The following is a 23124-nucleotide window of genomic DNA, read 5'->3' as shown; positions in this document are numbered from 1 at the left end:
TGGCGGAGTCAGTGGTCCCTGCCTGCTTCAAGATGTCTACCATCATCCCTGTACCGAAGAAACCCTCCCCAACATGTCCAAATTACTACAGACCGGTGGCACTCACCTCTGTGGTCATGAAATGTTTCGAGAGGCTGGTCAAGGACCACATTTGTGCCTCCCTCCCCAGTGATATGGACCCTATGCAATTTGCATACAGGACAAACAGGTCCACTGACGACGCGGTCTCCCAGGTACTGCACAGCACTCTCTCCCACCTTGACCGTCAGAAGGGGGGCTATGTGAGACTGTTGTTCATTGACTACAGCTCAGCGTTCAACACCATAGTCCCCACCAGACTGGTGGACAAGCTGATCGAGCTAGGTCTGAGCTCCGCCCTGAGCGCCTGGGTACTGGACTTTCTGAGTGAAAGACCCCAGGCGGTCAGGGTGGGGGGTCAGACCTCCAACACCATCACCCTGAGCATCGGGTCCCCCCAGGGCTGTGTTCTAAGCCCCCTGCTGTACTCACTCTACACACACGATTGTGTGGCCAAGTTCAGCTCCAACTCCATAGTGAAGTTCGCAGACGACACGGTGGTGGTGGGGCTGATCTCGGACAACGACGAGAAGGCCTACCGGGAGGAGGTTGAGGTACTGGAACGTTGGTGCCAGGACAACAGCCTGGTCCTGAACATTGGTAAAACCAAGGAGCTGATCGTGGATTATAGGAGAGGACAGCAGGAGACACACACACCACTGATGATTAACGGGGCTACCGTGGACAGGGTGAGCAGCTTCAAGTACCTGGGGGTCCACATCTCAGAGGATCTGACATGGTCAACACACATAGACACAGTAGTAAAGAAAGCGAAGCAGCGCCTCTACCACCTGAGACAGTTAAGGAAGTTCAGAGTATCGGGGAAGATACTCCAGTCCTTCTACTCAGGAGCTGTAGAGAGCATGACCGGAAACATCACTGCCTGGTATGGAAACAGCACGGCACAGGACAAGAAGGCCCTACAGAGAGTGGTGCGCTCAGCCGAGCGTACCACGGGTATTGTGCTACCTACCCTGCAGGTTCTATACAACAAGAGGTGCAAATCCAGAGCCTGCAGAATAATGAAAGACCCCCACCACCCCAATAACAGCCTGTTCCAGCTGCTGAGGTCAGGTAGACGCCTGCGAACCCCAGCTACTAGGACGGAGAGGCTTAGGCTCAGATTCTTCCCCCAGGCCATCAGAGCCTTGAACAATGAACATTGAGAGCCACAGAAACTGAACTATCCACACACAAGCACACACACTAGCAGCCACTTTAACACTCATGCCGCACACACACACACTTATGGCCAAGAGGAAAGGCCAATTTAAATTAGTATAACAACAGGAACAGTGTATTGCACTACTAAAGCTACCTAGCATGTCCTATATGCTCTGTAAATACTATGTACAGATACCGAGATGTCACACCATGTTACCTGTTTATTGCACTGTTGTTTTTATTGGATTCTATTATATGTTGTACCACTGTATTTTTATTGGATTCTATTATATGTTGTACCACTGTATTGCACATTGTCGCGGGCAAGACCACCCGCATTTCATTGTATACCTGTATGCCGTGACAATTAAAACTCTTGACTTGACTTGACTTGACTGTACTGTATTGGGTTAGCAGCATCATGACTTTTAATAATTCTGTTTTGCAATAATTGTTTTTGTATGTTTTTTGTGTGGACCCCAGGAAGACTAGCTGGTTGCCATGGCACCAGCTAATGGGGATCCGTAATAAAAATTAAAAAAAATTAAAAATAAAAGTGGGTTAGCAGCATCATAAGTTGGGTTAGCAGCATCATAAGTTGGGTTAGCAGCATCATGAACTGGGTTAGCAGCATCATAAGTTGGGTTAGCAGCATCATGAACTGGGTTAGCAGCATCATGAACTGGGTTAGCAGCATCATGAACTGGGTTAGCAGCATCATGAACTGGGTTAGCAGCATCATGAACTGGGTTAGCAGCATCATAAGTTGGGTTAGCAGCATCATGAACTGGGTTAGCAGCATCATGAACTGGGTTAGCAGCATCATGAACTGGGTTAGCAGCATCATGAACTGGGTTAGCAGCATCATGAACTGGGTTAGCAGCATCATGAACTGGGTTAGCAGCATCATGAACTGGGTTAGCAGCATCATGAACTGGGTTAGCAGCATCATAAGTTGGGTTAGCAGCATCATGAACTGGGTTAGCAGCATCATAAGTTGGGTTAGCAGCATCATGAACTGGGTTAGCAGCATCATGAACTGGGTTAGCAGCATCATGAACTGGGTTAGCAGCATCATAAGTTGGGTTAGCAGCATCATGAACTGGGTTAGCAGCATCATGAACTGGGTTAGCAGCATCATGAACTGGGTTAGCAGCATCATAAGTTGGGTTAGCAGCATCATGCACTGGGTTAGCATCATCATGAACTGGGTTAGCAGCATCATGAACTGGGTTAGCAGCATCATGAACTGGGTTAGCAGCATCATGAACTGGGTTAGCAGCATCATGAACTGGGTTAGCAGCATCATGAACTGGGTTAGCAGCATCATGAACTGGGTTAGCAGCATCATACGTTGGGTTAGCATCATACGTTGGGTTAGCAAAAGTAAGTAAAAAACTTAAAACCAGGTTCTCAAACATAAACATAAAGACGGACAACACGCTCATCACAGACAAACTGGATGTAGCCAATTACTTAAACACTTTCTTCACAAACATAGCCACAACACTGGTAAACAAACTACCCTCCCACTCAGGGCAGTATGGGGTAGAACACATAGTAGCATACTACAAGAACCTAGGCATCCACAAAGACGACTTCAAACTGGAAATGGTAACTACAAATGAGGTACTCAAAAAACTGAGCACCCTCCAACCGAACAAGGCCACTGGCCATGACAACATCCCCTCCAAATTCCTCAGAGACTCAGCAGCCGCCATCACCCCAGTCATCACACACATAATAAACCTCTCCATAAAACAGGGACACGTCCCCAAGGACTTCAAAATTGCGAGAGTAACACCCCTGCACAAAAAGGGCAGCAAACTAGACCCAGGCAACTACCGCTCTGTTTCTATCCTTACATCCATCTCGAAAGTCATGGAAAAAATAGTATACGAACAGATCGAAAAGTACCTTGCGGAAAAAAATCTAATCTACGAATTCCAATCTGGCTTCAGAACATCCCACTCCACTGACACATGCCTTCTCTATTTGAACGACCACATCAAACAAGAGGTGGATGCGGGCAAATACTGCGGCATGGTCATGCTGGACCTACAAAAGGCCTTCGACACTGTCAATCACACCATTCTGATTGACAAGCTAAAAGCAAAACGGCACAATTAATGTATAAAGCAAAAAGTCATGCACTTCCAAGAAACATTCAAGAATTGTTCTTTGATAGGGAGGGGGGTTATAATCTGAGGGGAGAACACAATTTAAAGGTGCTAAACGTACGCACTACCATGAGAAAACACTGCATCTCAATATGTGGAGTGAAACTGTGGAACAGTCTAAATGTGGTGCTAAAGCAATGTCCAAACATGAGACAATTCAAACTGATGTATAAGGAAATTATGTTCACAAGGTACAGGGATGAAGAAGGGACTTGATATTCACGGGTGTTTACATTTTTTATTTTGTTTTCTATTTTATTTTATTTTATACATATATAGTTTTTGTTTTTTGTTTTGCATATATATATATATATATTTTTTCTTTTCTTTTCTTTTCTTTTTTATGTTTAAAATAGTACACTCATTTGAGTAGTGGAAAAGGGGTAGGATTAAATAAGTGTATACTTCTTCCTACTCCTTTTCGAACATGCAGATTGAGTTGTTTTTCTTTTTTGTTATTGTTTGTTGTATTCATTGCATGTTCGAAATAAAGACTTCAAATCAAATCAAAAAATCAATAGGTTTTGATAGTTTATCAGTGAGCTGGATACAATCCTACCTGGAGGGGAGAGAACAGATGGTGGAGGTAAACGGTACCCTATCCCCCCCCTCACAGTGAGCTGTGGTGTTCCACAAGGAAGCATACTAGGACCGCTACTATTCCTAATTTATGCAAATGACATGTCGTCAGCTTGTGACTGCAACTTGTTCCTGTTTGCGGACGACTCAGCCCTGCTGGTCTCTGACAAGAACAAGTTACAGGTTGAAAAAGCCCTCAGCTCGGAACTAGGCAAAATCTGCATATGGCTCGCTGACAACAAACTATCATTACTCATGGGCAAAACAGAGTCCATACTCTTCGGTTCAAATAGTGGGTGACAATATTGTCACAAGGAAAGATGAAATTACCTACCTAGGTTCCATCCTAGAGGCTAATCTTTCCTGTGACAAAATGGCATCCAATGTAATAAAAAAAGTCAACCAACGAACTCGATTCTTGTACGGATCTCCTCTCTGGTAAACAAGAATAACCTGAAGACTCTGGCAGGAGCACTCATTCAAGGGTACTACGACTATGCTTGCACCTCATGGTACCAAAGCACCTCAAAGGCACTAAAAAACAAATTACAAACATCTCAAAACAAGCTAGTCAGACTACTGCTTGACCTGACTCACTAGAACCCACCTCACCCCGGCCCACTTTGACAACCTAGGATGGCTTAGAGTAGACGACAGAGTACAGCAACTTGCAATGGGCCTGGTCTACAAGATACACTACGCGACCAAGGTACCCATGTACATGTCAAAATACTTCCCAAAGGTCAGTGAATACCACAATCACAACACCAGAGGGAGCTCCACAAATCATGTTAAACCCAGATTCGGCTCAAACAAGGGACTAAACACGTTTCGCAATTATGCCACATCAATGTGGAACGCCCTACCCAAAGCTGTAAAGGAATGTGAATCACTACCCACCTTCAAAAACACTCTCAAAGAACACCTACGGGAGACTGCAATTCGAAACTGGCCCCTACAAATGTCTTAACCCAGTTGTACAGTAAATTACCAAGTATGGCTTTGTCAGTATTCCAATGTACAGTGTACAGTGCCCCCCCCCCTACCCCCCCCCCTTTTCAATCAATCAATCAAGCATTGTGAGAGTGAGTGAAGACGTGTCCGGCCCATGGGGACATTAACGTGTGTCATCGGGCCTTACAAATACAATTTGATTTGATTTGATTTTAGTGTGTGTGTGAGTGAGTGAGTGAGTGAGTGAGTGCGTGAGTGAGTGAGTGAGTGAGTGAGTGAGTGAGTGAGTGAGTGAGTGAGTGAGTGAGTGAGTGAGTGCGAGAGTGAGTGCGAGAGTGAGTGAGTGAGTGAGTGAGTGAGTGAGTGAGTGAGTGCGAGAGTGAAAGAATAAAAAAAAGGGTGAGAGAGAGTGGAGCGCTGTGGCAGCAGACAGGTAATCAGACTGAGCAGCAGAGTCTCTGATTGGTGGGAACACCTCCCCAGGTGTCTCCACTCTTGAGACATCCGTTACACCTGCTAAGCACCATGGCTATATTTAACAATGTCTGTGTGACACAATGACTGCTGTTGTGTTTGTACATGTGCATGAGAGAGGAGGAGGACGTGATTGAGGAGGTGATTGAGTGAGTGAGTGAGAAAGATATATATATATGTAGCCCATATGTATAGAGAGAGAGACACCGGTCAGATGAGACATCAACATGTAGGCGTTTGTTAAGTGAGTCTTGTGCATTATACACTTTGCTGTTTTTTCAAATCAGGGCTGGTACTGTATGATTGCATGTTTCACTCATGTGTCAGTATAATACTCTCCACTAACGCAATATAAATGTCAGTGATAATCAGCCTCTAGCTGTTGTGACAGGCATGGAGTACAAGCCTCTCTCTGCCTGGGTCTCTGTGTTTCTGTCACCCTACTTAAAGGGGAACTCCAACATTTTGGGAAATTAGCTTATTTAACATCTTCCCTGGAGTTAGACAAGAAGATACATACCTTTTTTGTCTCTGTGCGTGCATTTTAGCTTTGGGAATAGACGCTCCGTTAGCATAGCTTAGCTTCATCACTGGAAGTGAGGCAGGACAGTAGCCTTACAGTGCCTTACAGTGTATTGCAAGGTCTGACATTGACCAAATTTGATATGCATGACCTTGGTGGGCTCTAGGTCAACTCCTGAAAAGGGGGTCAATGTCAGACCTTGCAATCAAAAGTTAGGGGGCGCACTGAAATTATGGCAAGGGTTATTAGCCCCCTAACTTTTGATTGCAAAGTCTGACATTGACCCCCTTTTCAGGAGTTGACCTAGAGCCCACCAAGGTCATGCATATCAAGTTTGGTCAATGTCAGACCTTGCAATACACTGTAAGGCACTGTAAGGCTACTGTCCTGCCTCACTTCCAGTGATGAAGCTAAGCTATGCTAACAGAGCGTCTATTCCCAAAGCTAAAATGCACGCACAGAGACAAAAAAGGTATGTATCTTCTTGTCTAACTCCAGGGAAGATGTTAAATAAGCTAATTTCCCAAAATGTTGGAGTTCCCCTTTAAGACCAGTGGTTCTTAAAGAAGAAGAACCACTAGGGTTCCCCAGCAAAATACATTGTTTTGTTATTATTTCGTTCACCATAATGTAATGTATATAAGCTGCTCTGCTCTGGTCATAAGTGTCACTCTCTCCACTGTTATTTGACCAATTACAGTATGAACAGTTTTGGAATTCTGGACAAAATCATTATCTCCTCCAAAATCGTACGACCTTGAAGCAAATGGGCATCTCGGTCTGTGGGGTGTCACTTTGGAACAGCCTGCATGATATGTTAAAAATGAGTACGAATATTACACAAAAAAATGTGTTTATAAAGTTATAAACAAACATTCTTAAACAAATACATGAAAGAGGAAAATCTAGAGTAGTACTGTTACTTATGATTATGACATTCTATACCTTGCAAATACTGCTTTCTTTTCTTCTCAGTTTCCACCCCCAGTTTTTCTTTATCATTTACTATAGATAGAGAGCAAGAATCTGTAAATTGTGTGATGTAAGGAAGGAGCAGGACTAGATAAGCACTGCTTCTTTCTGCCCCTTCTCGAACCAAATTCTATGTTTTGGTTTATTTTTATTTGTATGTGCGAGTGTGTGTGTATGTTGTTTACGTATATATGTTTGTAGATATATGTGTATGTATGTGTATGTATGTACTATATTGTTTTTGCTTTTATCAATTTGTTGTGATTTGTTATGCGTGTTGGTTCGAGATAAATAAAAATCAATCAATCAATCTAACAACATTGCAGTATGTAGCTCTCTGACTTTACATACTACTGACATCTGTATGACTGAATCAGACCACACTAACATCTAAATGACTGAATCAGACTAAACGAATATATCTAAATGACTGAATCAGACTAACTAACATCTAAATGACTGAATCAGACTAAACGAATATATCTAAATGACTGAATCAGACTACACTAACATCTAAATGACTGAATCAGACTAAACGAATATATCTAAATGACTGAATCAGACTAACTAACATCTAAATGACTGAATCAGACTAAACGAATATATCTAAATGACTGAATCAGACCACTAACATCTCTATGACTGAATCAGACCACACTAACATCTATATGTCTGAATCAGACCACACTAACATCTATATGTCTGAATCAGACCACACTAACATCTATATGACTGAATCAGACCACACTAACATCTATATGTCTGAATCAGACCACACTAACATCTATATGACTGAATCAGACCACACTAACATCTAAATGACTGAATCAGACCACACTAACATCTCTATGTCTGAATCAGACCACACTAACATCCATATGACTGAATCAGACCACACTAACATCTAAGTGACTGAATCAGACTACACTAACATCTAAATGACTGAATCAGACCACACTAACATCTCTATGTCTGAATCAGACCACACTAACATCTAAATTACTGAATCAGACCACACTAACATCTAAATGACTGAATCAGACCACACTAACATCTCTATGACTGAATCAGACCACACTAACATCTCTATGACTGAATCAGACCACACTAACATCTAAATGACTGAATCAGACCACACTAACATCTAAATGACTGAATCAGACCACACTAACATCTCTATGACTGAATCAGACCACACTAACATCTCTGTCTGAATCAGACCACACTAACATCTCTATGACTGAATCAGACCACACTAACATCTAAATGTCTGAATCAGACCACTAACATCTAAATGACTGAATCAGACCACACTAACATCTAAATGACTGAATCAGACTACACTAACATCTCTATGACTGAATCAGACCACACTAACATCTCTGTCTGAATCAGACCACACTAACATCTAAATGACTGAATCAGACCACAGTAACATCTAAATGACTGAATCAGACTACACTAACATCTATATGACTGAATCAGACCACACTAACATCTCTATGACTGAATCAGACCACACTAACATCTAAATGACTGAATCAGACCACACTAACATCTAAATGACTGAATCAGACCACACTAACATCTAAATGACTGAATCAGACCACACTAACATCTAAATGACTGAATCAGACCACACTAACATCTAAATGACTGAATCAGACCACACTAACATCTAAATGACTGAATCAGACCACACTAACATCTCTATGTCTGAATCAGACTACACTAACATCTCTATGTCTGAATCAGACCACACTAACATCTCTATGACTGAATCAGACCACACTAACATCTAAATGACTGAATCAGACCACACTAACATCTCTATGACTGAATCAGACCACACTAACATCTAAATGACTGAATCAGACCACACTAACATCTAAATGACTGAATCAGACCACACTAACATCTCTATGACTGAATCAGACCACACTAACATCTCTGTCTGAATCAGACCACACTAACATCTCTATGACTGAATCAGACCACACTAACATCTAAATGTCTGAATCAGACCACTAACATCTAAATGACTGAATCAGACCACACTAACATCTAAATGACTGAATCAGACTACACTAACATCTCTATGACTGAATCAGACCACACTAACATCTCTGTCTGAATCAGACCACACTAACATCTAAATGACTGAATCAGACCACAGTAACATCTAAATGACTGAATCAGACTACACTAACATCTATATGACTGAATCAGACCACACTAACATCTCTATGACTGAATCAGACCACACTAACATCTAAATGACTGAATCAGACCACACTAACATCTAAATGACTGAATCAGACCACACTAACATCTAAATGACTGAATCAGACCACACTAACATCTAAATGACTGAATCAGACCACACTAACATCTAAATGACTGAATCAGACCACACTAACATCTAAATGACTGAATCAGACCACACTAACATCTAAATGACTGAATCAGACCACACTAACATCTCTATGTCTGAATCAGACTACACTAACATCTCTATGTCTGAATCAGACCACACTAACATCTCTATGACTGAATCAGACCACACTAACATCTAAATGACTGAATCAGACTACACTAAACCCTCGACAGGAGCATGCCGCTCCTCAGGCTCCTGTTGGAACACTCATCTGATTACAGAGTTATACTTGCAACACTCTTCCATTGAATTAGAAAACACACCCGTTTGGTGTGGTTAAAATGGACGTTTGGGCAGGCATACTACTAGCCTCTGTACGTTTACTGAGAAATAATCTAAAATGTCAGCCCTGCCAGCGGAACCGTGGTTTAATGTGGGCTGTTGTGCTCAGCCTCCCAGCAGGCGGACTGGGCGAGAGAGGCGAGGCACAGAGCTCAACTGTGATCACTGACATGGTGGCACCAGGAGTTGTGCCAACCGGCTAATTAATTCCCTCTTTATTTGCGAGCAGGAAACAATGGGTAGCGAGCAATGAGAGGGGTTGGTATGGGGTGACTCACGGAGAGCCGCAGTGACTAACTGCTCAGCCCGCTGATGGCAGCCTCATTAATGCAAGGGTCTGGGCCAAGGCGAGGGAGTGCAACACCCTCCATCACCAAGGCCTAATGCCTCCCACAGAATAAATGCCGGGGTAAGCAAACACGGACAGATGAACACACACACACATACACACACACACACACACACACACACAGGATGGACTTCACTTGTCAAATGCCCCTCGTGATTAATGACCTCAGTGAAAATGGTGGTTTCTCATCCAATGACATAGAGGCAGAGCAAATAAAAACAAAACCCTTTCATCGCCCTCAATCACTTATTTTTTTTATTTTTTTATTTGTATCCTCTCCACACTAGTTTTAACACTTAAAATATTGTATATTGAATAACAATTTGTTTGGTATGGTTTTTCCACCAGAAATGTTCAATAAAATACTGAAAATGGCTCAGCAGTAATCCTACACATTTGCCCTCATTGAGAATGCAAGGCTCTATAAACACCCCCAAGCCGATTGACATAGACAAAGGGGTGAAAAAGGGTTCTGAATTTATGAGGTCATAACATGTTTGTGTGAGCACTTACACCCAAACAAGGTTCATATTTAAGCATTGCAAGAAAGTGTGAACCAGAATTAAAACCTAATTACACACAAACATTTTATGGCCTCATAAAGTCAGAGCCCAATTCATTGTCTATGGAGCAGCCCCAGATTTGACTTTTAATTAAAAATAAACAATTATTTTCTACTGCATTCTGGGTACAGTAGCTGTCTCAACACGGGGTAACTCTTTCCCGTGTGCTTATTCACACCCATCACCACCCAGGGGCGTACTCGCTTCTGTGGCAGCATATGTAGATCATTAGCATTTCAACCTGTGTTAGTCGGGAGGGTTAATGATGTGAGTGAGGTTTGTAGGCAGCTGCTGGTGGCTACAAACACATAATGTCTCAGATCTCTAGCTAAACGTGTTCCTAGAGAGGGACCAGCAGGAGAGAGAGAGGCCAGCCTGGCCCTGTGCTAATTACCCCACTGCTAGCTAGCTAGATAGCTAGCTGGAGCACGAGTGCACAGTCAGCAAGCGCTAATTAAGGCTTCTCTTATTCAAACTGTTTTAGTGAACGGGTCTGAACGGCAGGGGGAAGGAACTCACACTGATCTAAATGGCAATTTTCACACAAGAGCAGGAAATTTGGGATCCAAGGCTTCGGTGTCAAATTGAAGAGAATTCAGTAATAAACTCACAGCTACACACTCCTGTTTTAGTTCACTTTTTTTTTTGTGCCCACACTGATGATACAATAACCTTTATAAACAGAGGTTTATAATGATGATACAATAACATTTATAAACAGAGGTTTATAATGATGATACAATAACCTTTATAAACAGAGCGAATCAGAGGAGAAGAGGGAGAGGTAAGCAAGCTGCTTTTGATCTCCTCAACGTCTCTGTGATTGTTAAAAATCAATGATGTGTCCGAACTATACTTCGGGGCCAACTAGCCCTGCTATATATTATACTGTACTTAGGGAACGGGCCAACTAGCCCTGCTATGTATTATACTGTACTTAGGGAACGGGCCAACTAGCCCTGCTATGTATTATACTGTACTTAGGGAACGGGCCAACTAGCCCTGCTATATATTATACTGTACATAGGGAACGGGCCAACTAGCCCTGCTATATATTATACTGTACATAGGGAACGGGCCAACTAGCCCTGCTATATATTATACTGTACATAGGGAACGGGCCAACTAGCCCTGCTATATGTTATACTGTACATAGGGAACGGGCCAACTAGCCCTGCTATATATTATACTGTACTTAGGGAACGGGCCAACTAGCCTGCTATATATTATACTGTACTTAGGGAACGGGCCAACTAGCCCTGCTATGTATTATACTGTACTTAGGGAACGGGCCAACTAGCCCTGCTATGTATTATACTGTACTTAGGGAACGGGCCAACTAGCCCTGCTATATATTATACTGTACATAGGGAACGGGCCAACTAGCCCTGCTATATATTATACTGTACATAGGGAACGGGCCAACTAGCCCTGCTATATATTATACTGTACATAGGGAACGGGCCAACTAGCCCTGCTATATGTTATACTGTACATAGGGAACGGGCCAACTAGCCTGCTATATATTATACTGTACTTAGGGAATGGGCCAACTAGCCCTGCTATATATTATACTGTACATAGGGAACGGGCCAACTAGCCCTGCTATATGTTATACTGTACATAGGGAACGGGCCAACTAGCCTGCTATATATTATACTGTACATAGGGAACGGGCCAACTAGCCTGCTATATATTATACTGTACTTAGGGAACGGGCCAACTAGCCCTGCTATATATTATACTGTACTTAGGGAACGGGCCAACTAGCCTGCTATATATTATACTGTACTTAGGGAACGGGCCAACTAGCCTGCTATATATTATACTGTACATAGGGAACGGGCCAACTAGCCCTGCTATATATTATACTGTACTTAGGGAACCGGCCAACTAGCCCTGCTATATGTTATACTGTACTTAGGGAACGGGCCAACTAGCCCTGCCACAGTACATTACACTGGTTCTTGTCTCCATGCCTCCTCCTTTGTTGTCTGTACGAGGACTGAGGACCAAGGGCCACTTCCTGCCACTTGAGCTGCTGCCCGGTGTGGAGGAGGAGGCGGGGGCGGCCATGTCTCAGCCTCTCCACTGTCTCCTCCTGTACTCCAAGCTTCTCCTTCGGCAGCCCTTACATTTCACAGCCATCGTCTGTTAACCATCTCACTCACTTCAATGATAAATAAAGCAGAGCTGCCCTCCTGCCTGGCCTCGCTTCTGACAGCAACCTGCAAGCTCGTAACTTTAAATGACCCCCCCCCCCCCCCCCCCCCCCGCACGCACAGAGGAGAGGACGCGGTGCAGCAGGGGGCGAGGCCATCTGGAGCTCCGGGTGAGAACGGAGATGGAAGGAACTACAGAAAAGACAAGGTACTACCAGACTTGGCACGAGAAATGCACAGTAGATGTTAGTTCTCTTAAAAGTATACTGTATTGAAACGAATTAACTTAAATCCAGCCCTCTTTTCTTGAGATGAACTGTTGCTTCCATTGGACAAGTTTGTACTTCTACTACTGTGTCTGTCTATTGAGTTCAAATTGCATGTGACTTTAACTTCCCCCTGAAGCTCTCCTAAAAGCAGACACATGGGTGATGGAGTTAAGCTGTCAAATTATCTCCCAACCTGGGAGAAAGGTAATGCACTCTGGAAAGACAATGAGCTGTGTCTGTCAGGTGTGGTTACAGGTACAGGTTACAGGTTACAGATAGCAGCACATCGCTGAAGGGTTCAGGCTTAGTGGTATGGGCATTATATGGGGACAGACACCCAAAAGGTTAGGGTTAGGGGGGCAAGTTCATCTCAATGCAATCAATGCTGCAATCAAAGGCAAACGCAGAGAAACCTTTTGGCATGAGCAGGTCGTCTTATCAAACCTATTCGATTATTGGGAATGGATGCAAATAAACTGCAATGTCTGTTTACATTTTTGACTCAACGGAAGTGTTAATTCCCTCTGCCCTCTTTTCTTGATCCTCCAAAACGAGCCGTTGAAAGTGAAATGACCGCAGACCGCAACAGGCAGGACAAGTGACAAGAGGAAGACTGGATTCCGTTTGCAAAACCTTCTTAAGATGGAATTGCTCTCGTAAAAAGACGACAGTGTAAACCACCCACAGGACACTCCCACGTAGCTTTTGATATAATACAGCCTATGTTATTAATACTTTAGAGAGCAGATGAAACAGAAAGATACTGTGAGAGAATGCGAAGAGAGGGGGGGGGGGGGGTGGACTACTTTGAAACGACACTCTCAAGGACTGCCTACACTGTGCAATACATGCCCCAATCAACTAAATGGATTCCAATTTCAGGCAGAAAGGCAAATCAAGCTCCAGTCGCGCCTACTTCTCTCCGATGTGCATGAGGGGAATGTGGAGAACACACCCGTGGCTGTGCCATGTCACTAGCCTGCCTGAGAGAGGCCATATGACAGATGCCGGCACTTAGCAGGCTCCCCTGTGCTCTCCTGCTCCTGGGGGGTGGGGGGGGGGTAGAGGCTGATTACAGTGATTCTGACAGTCTTGATGAGAGAGAGAGAGAGAGAGAGAGAATTTTAAGGCCTTGCTCCTACCTCTACCCCAGTGGTGCCCAACCAGTCGATCGGCTGATTTCAAGTAGATCTTGATTAATAAAATTTGATTATAAAAAAAAAAAAAAAAAAAAATTTTTTTGCTAAATCAACTCTTCCTCTCCTTGTTAACTACAACAAGCAATGCTGTTTGTTATTTAAGATGAGGTCGGACTCGGCACTGACCGATTTGTGTTCATTATGCTGCTTTTATAAAGCCTCAAATGACTGCTTACAATATACAATTTTGGCTGGTAGCTCTCGGGCTAGGTGGTAAATAAAAAAGTAGATCTTGGTTCAAAAAAGGTTGGCCACCCCTGCTCTACCCTATGAGCCTAGCCGCTCCTCTGGTAGGACAGCCGCGTGATTTTTTTCCGTAGCCTCTGTTTGCAAAGACGCTCTCTGATTGGCTAGCCCGCGTACAGCAAAGAAGAAAAGACCCTCTCTGATTGGTTTAGCGCCGAAGGGTCTCTTCCGCCTTGTACATATATATTCTCTGCTTCTAAGTGGTTATGCTTTGGCCCTCTTTCGAAGTGGGTTATGCTTAGAGTTAGGGTTAGGGTTAAACCATAACTCTAAGCATAACCCACTTCGAAAGAGGGCCAAAGCATAACCACTTCGAAGGAGAGAATATGTACAAGGCGGACATTTCTATCCCAGAGCCCTTCGGAGCTAAGCCAATCAGAGAGCGTCTTCGTAAACAGAGGCTACGGAAAAAAATCACGCAGGACAGCCTGCCTCGTTACAAAAGGAAACTTCCTACCCAAATAACATAAGACTAACTCAGTGCCTTCTTTTAACTCCCTACCCAAGGAACTGTTCAGCTCTCAAAATTCTCATCTCACATGTGAGATTGGTCACCTGAAAGGGTTAAATAAAAAGGCAGTGATCTCTGGTGTATATTTTGAAAACGCTGAAGAGATTTAAATGATTTGAATCGCAACATATGCATGTTTCCTGATAAAGTAATCAGGCAAAAACAATGAATGGGTTGAAATGTTGCCTGCTCTTAAACATCGGATGACTCGACGGCGGGCCGTCACTTTGCGCTGCATTTTTTTAGTAGGGTGTATCTGCAGAACTGCAGAACTGGGCCTACAGCTTGTTGGGCGGGGCTTGAGGGGCTCACAGCTTGTTGGGTGGGGCTTGAGGGGCTTACAGCTTGTTGGGCGGGGCTTGATGGGCATACAGCTTACCAAGCACTAGTGCGCATGGACCGAATTTGGGTTGCCAGAACTTAAGCAGACACTAGTTTGTATGAGAGAGTCTTTCTAGCTCTGGTTTATATAACATTACTTGAAGCATTCGTTCAAGTACTCAACCAATTGCGTGCTTTGGGTCTCGACTCGAGTTACATGACATATATATATATATATCCAGTGAGCGTCATTTGACAGGCTGCTCCGTCAAGTGACCACATCCAGTTTTGAACGGTCCTGAACTGACCAATCACCACTGATGGCGAAAATGATTGATCACCATTGTAACCAAGGAGCGTCTGCTCCGAAAGCGATCACAGACGGGCGGGTGAGAGTGGGGGAAGGTGGGGAAAGTTGACTAAGAAGTCCTTTGTCCTGACTCAAGCGTCGGCCATTTTGGATAATCACGCTGTATTTTTACCGGTACACACATTATCAAAACCTTTCTCAAACACAAATTTTCCGTGGGATTTTTATAAAATTTTGACCTGTACTACATAAGACTTCAGGCTATGGAACTGCAGTTGAGTACACAGAACTTTTACTTCAGTGTGTTCAAACCTCTGTTTCTCTAATACATTAGCACTCAAAGTGATTTTTCTTTATTGATTTGCATGTGCTATAAGTGTAAAGCTAAGCTTTGCAAACCCAGTGTGTTGGATAATTGCTTTGCTTCAGTCTTTCTTGCAGATACCGCAGTGAGTGCCAGTGTTGTAGTCGAGTCACTAAATCTCGAGTCGAGTCTCGAGTCCCCAGTGTTTGTGTCCGAGTCACCAAAGAAGAGTCGAGTCCCCATTACCCGAGTCCGAGTTATCAAGGTTGAGTCCACTCCAATCTGGCAGTCAAAGAGCTGACATACAAATACAAAAAGGTCTACATTAAACATAAATGACACAGGGGTCACCATTTCAAAAGGGAGTTTATTTACTTTGTGACATAATAGCCAAACAAATGCACTAGCCATCAATATATCATGCCAAATGATTAGGGCCTATTACAAAAATAAAGAAATAAATAATAACCGTATTTATCAATTAACAAGTCTGAGGCCTCGTCTGCACCTTCCGAGTCCGAATGCAGTCAACGCTCAAGTCAGAGTCCGAGTCATCGGTGCTCAAGTCCCGAGTCTAATCAGAGTCCTGTACTACAGTACTACAACACTGGTGAGTGCACACACAGCTACTGTACTACTGTACTACAACACTGGTGAGTGCACACACAGCTACTGTACTACTGTACTACAACACTGGTGAGTGCACACACAGCTACTGTACTACTGTACTACAACACTGGTGAGTGCACACACAGCTACTGTACTACTGTACTACAACACTGGTGAGTGCACACACACAGCTACTGTACTACTGTACTACAACACTGGTGAGTGCACACACAGCTACTGGACTACAGTACTACAACACTGGTGAGTGCACACACAGCTACTGTACTACAACACTGGTGAGTGCAGCACACAGTTACTGTACTACTGTACTACAACACTGGTGAGTGCAGCACACAGTTACTGTACTACTGTACTACAACACTGGTGAGTGCACACACAGTTACTGTACTACTGTACTACAACACTGGTGAGTGCACACACAGCTACTGTACTACTGTACTACAACACTGGTGAGTGCACACACAGCTACTGTACTACAACACTGGTGAGTGCAGCACACAGTTACTGTACTACTGTACTACACCACTGGTGAGTGCACACACAGCTACTGTACTCTACTGTACTACAACACTGGTGAGTGCACACACAGTTACTGTACTACAACACTGGTGAGTGCACACACAGCTACTGTACTACAACACTGGTGAGTGCACACACAGCTACTGTACTACAACACTGGTGAGTGCAGCACACAGCTACTGTACTACTGTACTACAACACTGGTGAGTGCACACACAGCTACTGTACTACAACACTGGTGAGTGCAGCACACAGTTACTGTACTACTGTACTACACCACTGGTGAGTGCACACACAGCTACTGTACTCTACTGTACTACAACACTGGTGAGAGCACACACAGCTACTGTACTACTGTACTACAACACTGGTGAGTGCACACACAGCTACTGTACTACTGTACTACAACACTGGTGAGTGCACACACAGCTACTGTACTACTGTACTACAACACTGGTGAGTACACACACAGCTACTGTACTACTGTACTACAACACTGGTGAGTGCACACACAGCTACTGTACTACTGTACTACAACACTGGTGAGTGCACACACAGCTACTGTACTACAGTACTACAACACTGGTGAGTGCACACACAGCTACTGTACTACAACACTGGTGAGTGCACACACAGCTACTGTACTACTGTACTACAACACTGGTGAGTACACACACAGCTACTGTACTACTGTACTACTGTACTACAACACTGGTGAGTGCACACACAGCTACTGTACTACTGTACTACTGTACTACAACACTGGTGAGTGCACACACAGTTACTGTACTACTGTACTACAACACTGGTGAGTACACACACAGCTACTGTACTACTGTACTACTGTACTACAACACTGGTGAGTACACACACAGCTACTGTACTACTGTACTACTGTACTACAACACTGGTGAGTGCACACACAGTTACTGTACTACTGTACTACAACACTGGTGAGTACACACACAGCTACTGTACTACTGTACTACTGTACTACAACACTGGTGAGTGCACACACAGCTACTGTACTACTGTACTACAACACTGGTGAGTGCACACACAGCTACTGTACTACTGTACTACAACACTGGTGAGTGCACACACAGCTACTGTACTACAACACTGGTGAGTGCACACACAGCTACTGTACTACTGTACTACAACACTGGTGAGTGCACACACAGTTACTGTACTACTGTACTACAACACTGGTGAGTACACACACAGCTACTGTACTACTGTACTACTGTACTACAACACTGGTGAGTGCACACACAGCTACTGTACTACAACACTGGTGAGTGCACACACAGCTACTGTACTACTGTACTACAACACTGGTGAGTGCACACACAGCTACTGTACTACTGTACTACAACACTGGTGAGTACACACACAGCTACTGTACTACTGTACTACAACACTGGTGAGTGCACACACAGCTACTGTACTACTGTACTACAACACTGGTGAGTGCACACACAGCTACTGTACTACTGTACTACTGTACTACAACACTGGTGAGTGCACACACAGCTACTGTACTACTGTACTACAACACTGGTGAGTGCACACACAGCTACTGTACTACTGTACTACAACACTGGTGAGTGCACACACAGCTACTGTACTACAACACTGGTGAGTGCACACACAGCTACTGTACTACTGTACTACAACACTGGTGAGTGCACACACAGTTACTGTACTACTGTACTACAACACTGGTGAGTACACACACAGCTACTGTACTACAACACTGGTGAGTGCACACACAGCTACTGTACGCTACTGTACTACAACACTGGTGAGTGCACACACAGCTACTGTAAGGCCGCTGATGTGCATTGCATCCATGTATATAGCAATACACCAGAGTATACATGTCAACTATATTATGTCAACTTCTCAGCAGCTCAGTTGGAGTGTGAGGAGGAGGTGACGACGTGTCACACGTGTGCCGGCTGGGTGAGACGGTGTTAATGTGAGCGAGCGTCGTGGAGCAGCTCCAGTGAGCAGGGTTTGAGGGGGATGGTGGTGTACAGCCAGCCGTCTGATGATGATGAGGAGGAGGAGGAGGACGAAGACCATATCGCCCCGGTCTGAACCGCCACCTCTCACATAAGAACATTGGGCTCCTTATTATCGGAGGAATGCACCCCTGTGGGAGGCAGGTCTTCAGGGGGGAAAGGGAGGAGGGCTCGGAGGACGGATGGATGGATGGGAGAGAGTGGGAGGAAAGGAGACGGTTCTCAGCAGGTTATTAGTGCTGTGGTTCATCCTCTTTTCCTCTGAAAGAAAGAAAGATCTGTGGTGTTTGTGAGTGCAGCACCCTCTCTCTCTTTTGGTTTTGACACAGGGCTGTTAGGTCAGGGCAGGGTTTTAGCAGTACGGACTGTGTGGGATGATGGTGATGTGTGTGTGTGTGTGTGTGTGTGTGTGTGTGTGTGCGTGTGTGTGTATAATGTGTACAGTATGTATTGTATTATGTACTGTATGTGTGTGTGTGTGTGTATATATGTGTGTGTAGGTGTGTGTGTGTATATATGTGAGTGTATGTTTGTATTATATATATATGTATTTTAGGGATGGGCACGGTTATTCAAATATTCTAAATTACGTAGGTAACTATTCAGGCACAAAAAATGCGGCAACCAAACTTTCTCATGCTTTTATTTTGAAGGCCAAAGAAAAACATACTCACGCTTTTATTTTAAAGGCATAATTGCTATTCTGAAAGTGAAACTTGTGCTGTGTGCCGTGCTGCCCTGTAACTAGTGACTGATGCACGTCGGCAGCAGACTGTGTTTTGCCGAGTCACACAGAACAGTCTACTAACAGTCTTAAGGAGTGCACCGAACGAGAGATACATGCATAATACACGTACAAATTAACATTAAGAAAAATGATGATTGGCAAGTTAGCGGTGTGTGCTTTCTTGTGCAGTGCTCATTATTATGTATCCAAGAGGCACATTTTGAGCGTGCAAAATCTTTTCAATAGAATAATCGAATATTGATATGCCTTCAAATTCCTATCCCTAATATATACTGTAGATTTGTGTGTGTGTGTGTGTGTGTGTGTGTGTGTGTGTGTGTGTGTGTGTGTGTGTGTGTGTGTGTGTGTGTGTGTGTGTGTGTGTGTGTGTGTGTGTGTGTGTGTGTGTGTGTGTGTGTGTGTGTGTGTGTGTGTGTGAGTGTGTGTGTGTGTGTGTGCAGCACTGCAGCACTTACATTTCTGAAGTCCAGTGTTCATCTGCGTGTGGGGGAGAAGCTGGAGGGAGAGGTCGCCAGGCCGCGGCAGACAGGCCAGCATTTCACACACACACCTAGTGCAACATGGGACACGCACTTCTCCTCACACTGCAGAGAGAGAGAGAGAGAGAGAGAGAGAGAGAGAGAGATAACTGTAAGCAGCTGAATAGAATGTGGCCATCGTCCCCAGGAGGAGCGAGAGGAGACATTTACCTGATACATAATTATATATTATATAGACCGGGACCTGGTAGGGAGCTTCAAATAGACCTTCTCTTCTTACCTACCTCCTCCCTCTCTTCCTCCTTCCCTACCTCCTCCTCCCTCTCGTCCTCCTTCCCTACCTCCTCCCTCTCTTCCTCCTTCCCTACCTCCTCCTTCTCTTCCTCCTTCCCTACCTCCTCCCTCTCTTCCTCCTTCCCTACCTCCTCCCTCTCTTCCTCCTTCCCTACCTCCTCCCTCTCTTCCTCCTTCCCTACCTCCTCCTTCTCTTCCTCCTTCCCTACCTCCTCCTTCCCTACCTCCTCCCTCTCTTCCTCCTTCCCTACCTCCTCCCTCTCTTCCTCCTTCCCTACCTCCTCCCTCTCTTCCTCCTTCCCTACCTCCTCCCTCTCTTCCTCCTTCCCTACCTCCTCCCTCTCTTCCTCCTTCCCTACCTCCTCCCTCTCTTCCTCCTTCCCTACCTCCTCCTTCCCTCCTCCAGTCTCAAGATCAACTGTAGTCCTGCATGTTATCAACAAATGTGCATGCTGTGTGAATTGATGTGTGCCATTATTACTGTCAAAATTGTAATAATTGTGGAATATTCCTATAATGAGGCTGTATGTGTATGTCACCTGCATTTCCCCAAGGGGATTAATAAAGTATCCTATCTATCTATCTATCTATCTATCTATCTATCTATCTATCTATCTATCTATCTATCTATCTATCTATCTATCTATCTATCTATCTATCTATCTATCTATCTATCTATCTATCTATCTATCTATCTATCTATCTATCTATCCTACCTCCTCCCTCCTTAACTACCTCCTCCCTCTCTTCCTTCATTCCCTACCTCCTCCCTCTCTTCCTCCTTCCTTCCTTCCCTACCTCCTCCCTCTCTTCCTCCTTCCCTACCTCCTCCTTCCTTCCTTCCTTCCTTCCTTACCTCCTCCCTCTCTTCCTCCTTCCCTACCTCCTCCTTCCTTCCTTCCCTACCTCCTCCCTCTCTTCCTCCTTCCCTACCTCCTCCTTCCTTCCTTCCCTACCTCCTCCCTCTCTTCCTCCTTCCCTACCTCCTCCCTCTCTTCCTCCTTACCTAACTCCTCCTTCTCTTCCTCCTTCCCTACCTCCCTCTTCCTCCTTACCTACCTCCTCCCTCTCTTCCTCCTTACCAACCTCCTCCCTCTCTTCCTCCTTACCTACCTCCTTCCATACCTCCTCCCTCTCTTCCTCCTTACCTACCTCCTCCCTCTCTCCCTCCTTACCTACCTCCTTCCCTACCTTCTCCCTCTCTTCCTCACCTCCTCCCTCCTTACCTACCTCCTCCTTCTCTTCCTCCTTAACTGGGTACATAGGACCCAGTGCCTTAATTCGTAGCTTAACATTGTATTGCATTTATCTCAGGACTTTTAACATGTCTATTTTATCATGTCTATTTTATGTCTATTTTATTATCTTCTACTTGTTTTATTTACTATTGTATTCTTGCACAATCGAAGCGGGCATGGCCACCCGCATTTCACTGTATGCCCGCAGCCCTGGTATGTACAGTATGGGATAAATAAACCTCTTGAATCTTGAATCTACCTCCTACTCCTCTTCCTCCTTCCCTCCTCCTTCCTTCCTTCCTTCCTTCCTTCCTTCCTTCCTTCCTTCCTTCCTTCCTTCCTTCCTTCCTTCCTTCCTTCCTTCCTTCTTCCTTCCTTCCTTCCTTCCTTCCTTCCTTCCTTCCTTCCTTCCTTCCTTCCTTCCTTCCTTCCTTCCTTCCTTCCTTCCTTCCTTCATTCCTTCCTTCCCTTGCATGTTAGCCATACAGGTGGACCTCCTGCTACCTGCACCTCTACCTCTCCTCCTCCACCAGAGACCATGATGGTGGAAATTAATGACTCCTCTTCATGGCTCACACTAGAGAACACACTCCAGAGACCCCCCCCCCCCCCTCCCCCAGCCTCCAAGTACGCCCTTCTTTCGTTTCTGGGGAAGTCAAAGGGCGGAGAGGTGGACTACGAGCTTGCTGGCCTGAAAGGAAACAATGTTTAAGTCATTTACAATATGGAATTATAGATAGATAAATATGGTAGAATTTATAGATAGTTAGATACTTGTATGGATAGCAAAATAATGTGTTAGGTGGGGGAGGGGTTAGGTGGCAAAGGCCAGTGGGTATTTGTAGTTCTGCATGCACAGCCAACAGCCCCTTTGAGGCTCTGTAGCTCAAAACGGGCTATTGTGTTATCAACTTTGTTAATAAGACATATATTGAAAAGTATCCGCCCGAAGTGATGGCTTATTTTTGTAGGTAAGAACTTGTACTTTGATATGATGTAGAAAGAAATGCTATTTGAAGCTGGCTCGATATGACCCTATTATCCGCACCTGGTCACACATGTGAACAGGGGTGTGGAGCGTTCTGGTATGAAGACGTGGCTTTGAGCAGTGACCTGATGTAATGAAGGGAGAGGAGAACAGCGTCGGCCTGACTTGCTGCTGTATTCAAAACACCACGCGGACGCCCGCTGCTCCATCAGCAGAGAGGGGCAAGAGGAAAGAGTCAGGGAGCTAAATTAAGTCTACAGTGTGTGTGTGTGTGTGTGTGTGTGTGTGTGTGTGTGTGTGTGTGTGTGTCCCACGTCATCA

The 23124-nt window shown here is 44.5% G+C and overlaps 1 protein-coding gene across 1 annotated transcript in view; it reads right to left on the bottom strand.

The window, feature by feature from the left end:
* fam222ba (family with sequence similarity 222 member Ba) overlaps nucleotides 1-23124 on the bottom strand; it is an 80991-nt gene that overhangs the window by 20341 nt on the left and 37526 nt on the right. The window contains exon 2 of the mRNA XM_084320680.1: nucleotides 20260-20388. Within this exon, the coding sequence (XP_084176806.1) occupies nucleotides 20260-20341 (82 nt within the window). The 5' untranslated portion in view covers nucleotides 20342-20388. The remainder of the gene's footprint in view (nucleotides 1-20259; nucleotides 20389-23124) is intronic.

Source organism: Notolepis coatsorum (assembly GCF_963971535.1).
Source record: "Notolepis coatsorum genome assembly, chromosome: 8".
NCBI classification, from domain to species: domain Eukaryota; kingdom Metazoa; phylum Chordata; class Actinopteri; order Aulopiformes; family Paralepididae; genus Notolepis; species Notolepis coatsorum.
This window is presented reverse-complemented; position numbering and strand designations above follow the sequence as displayed.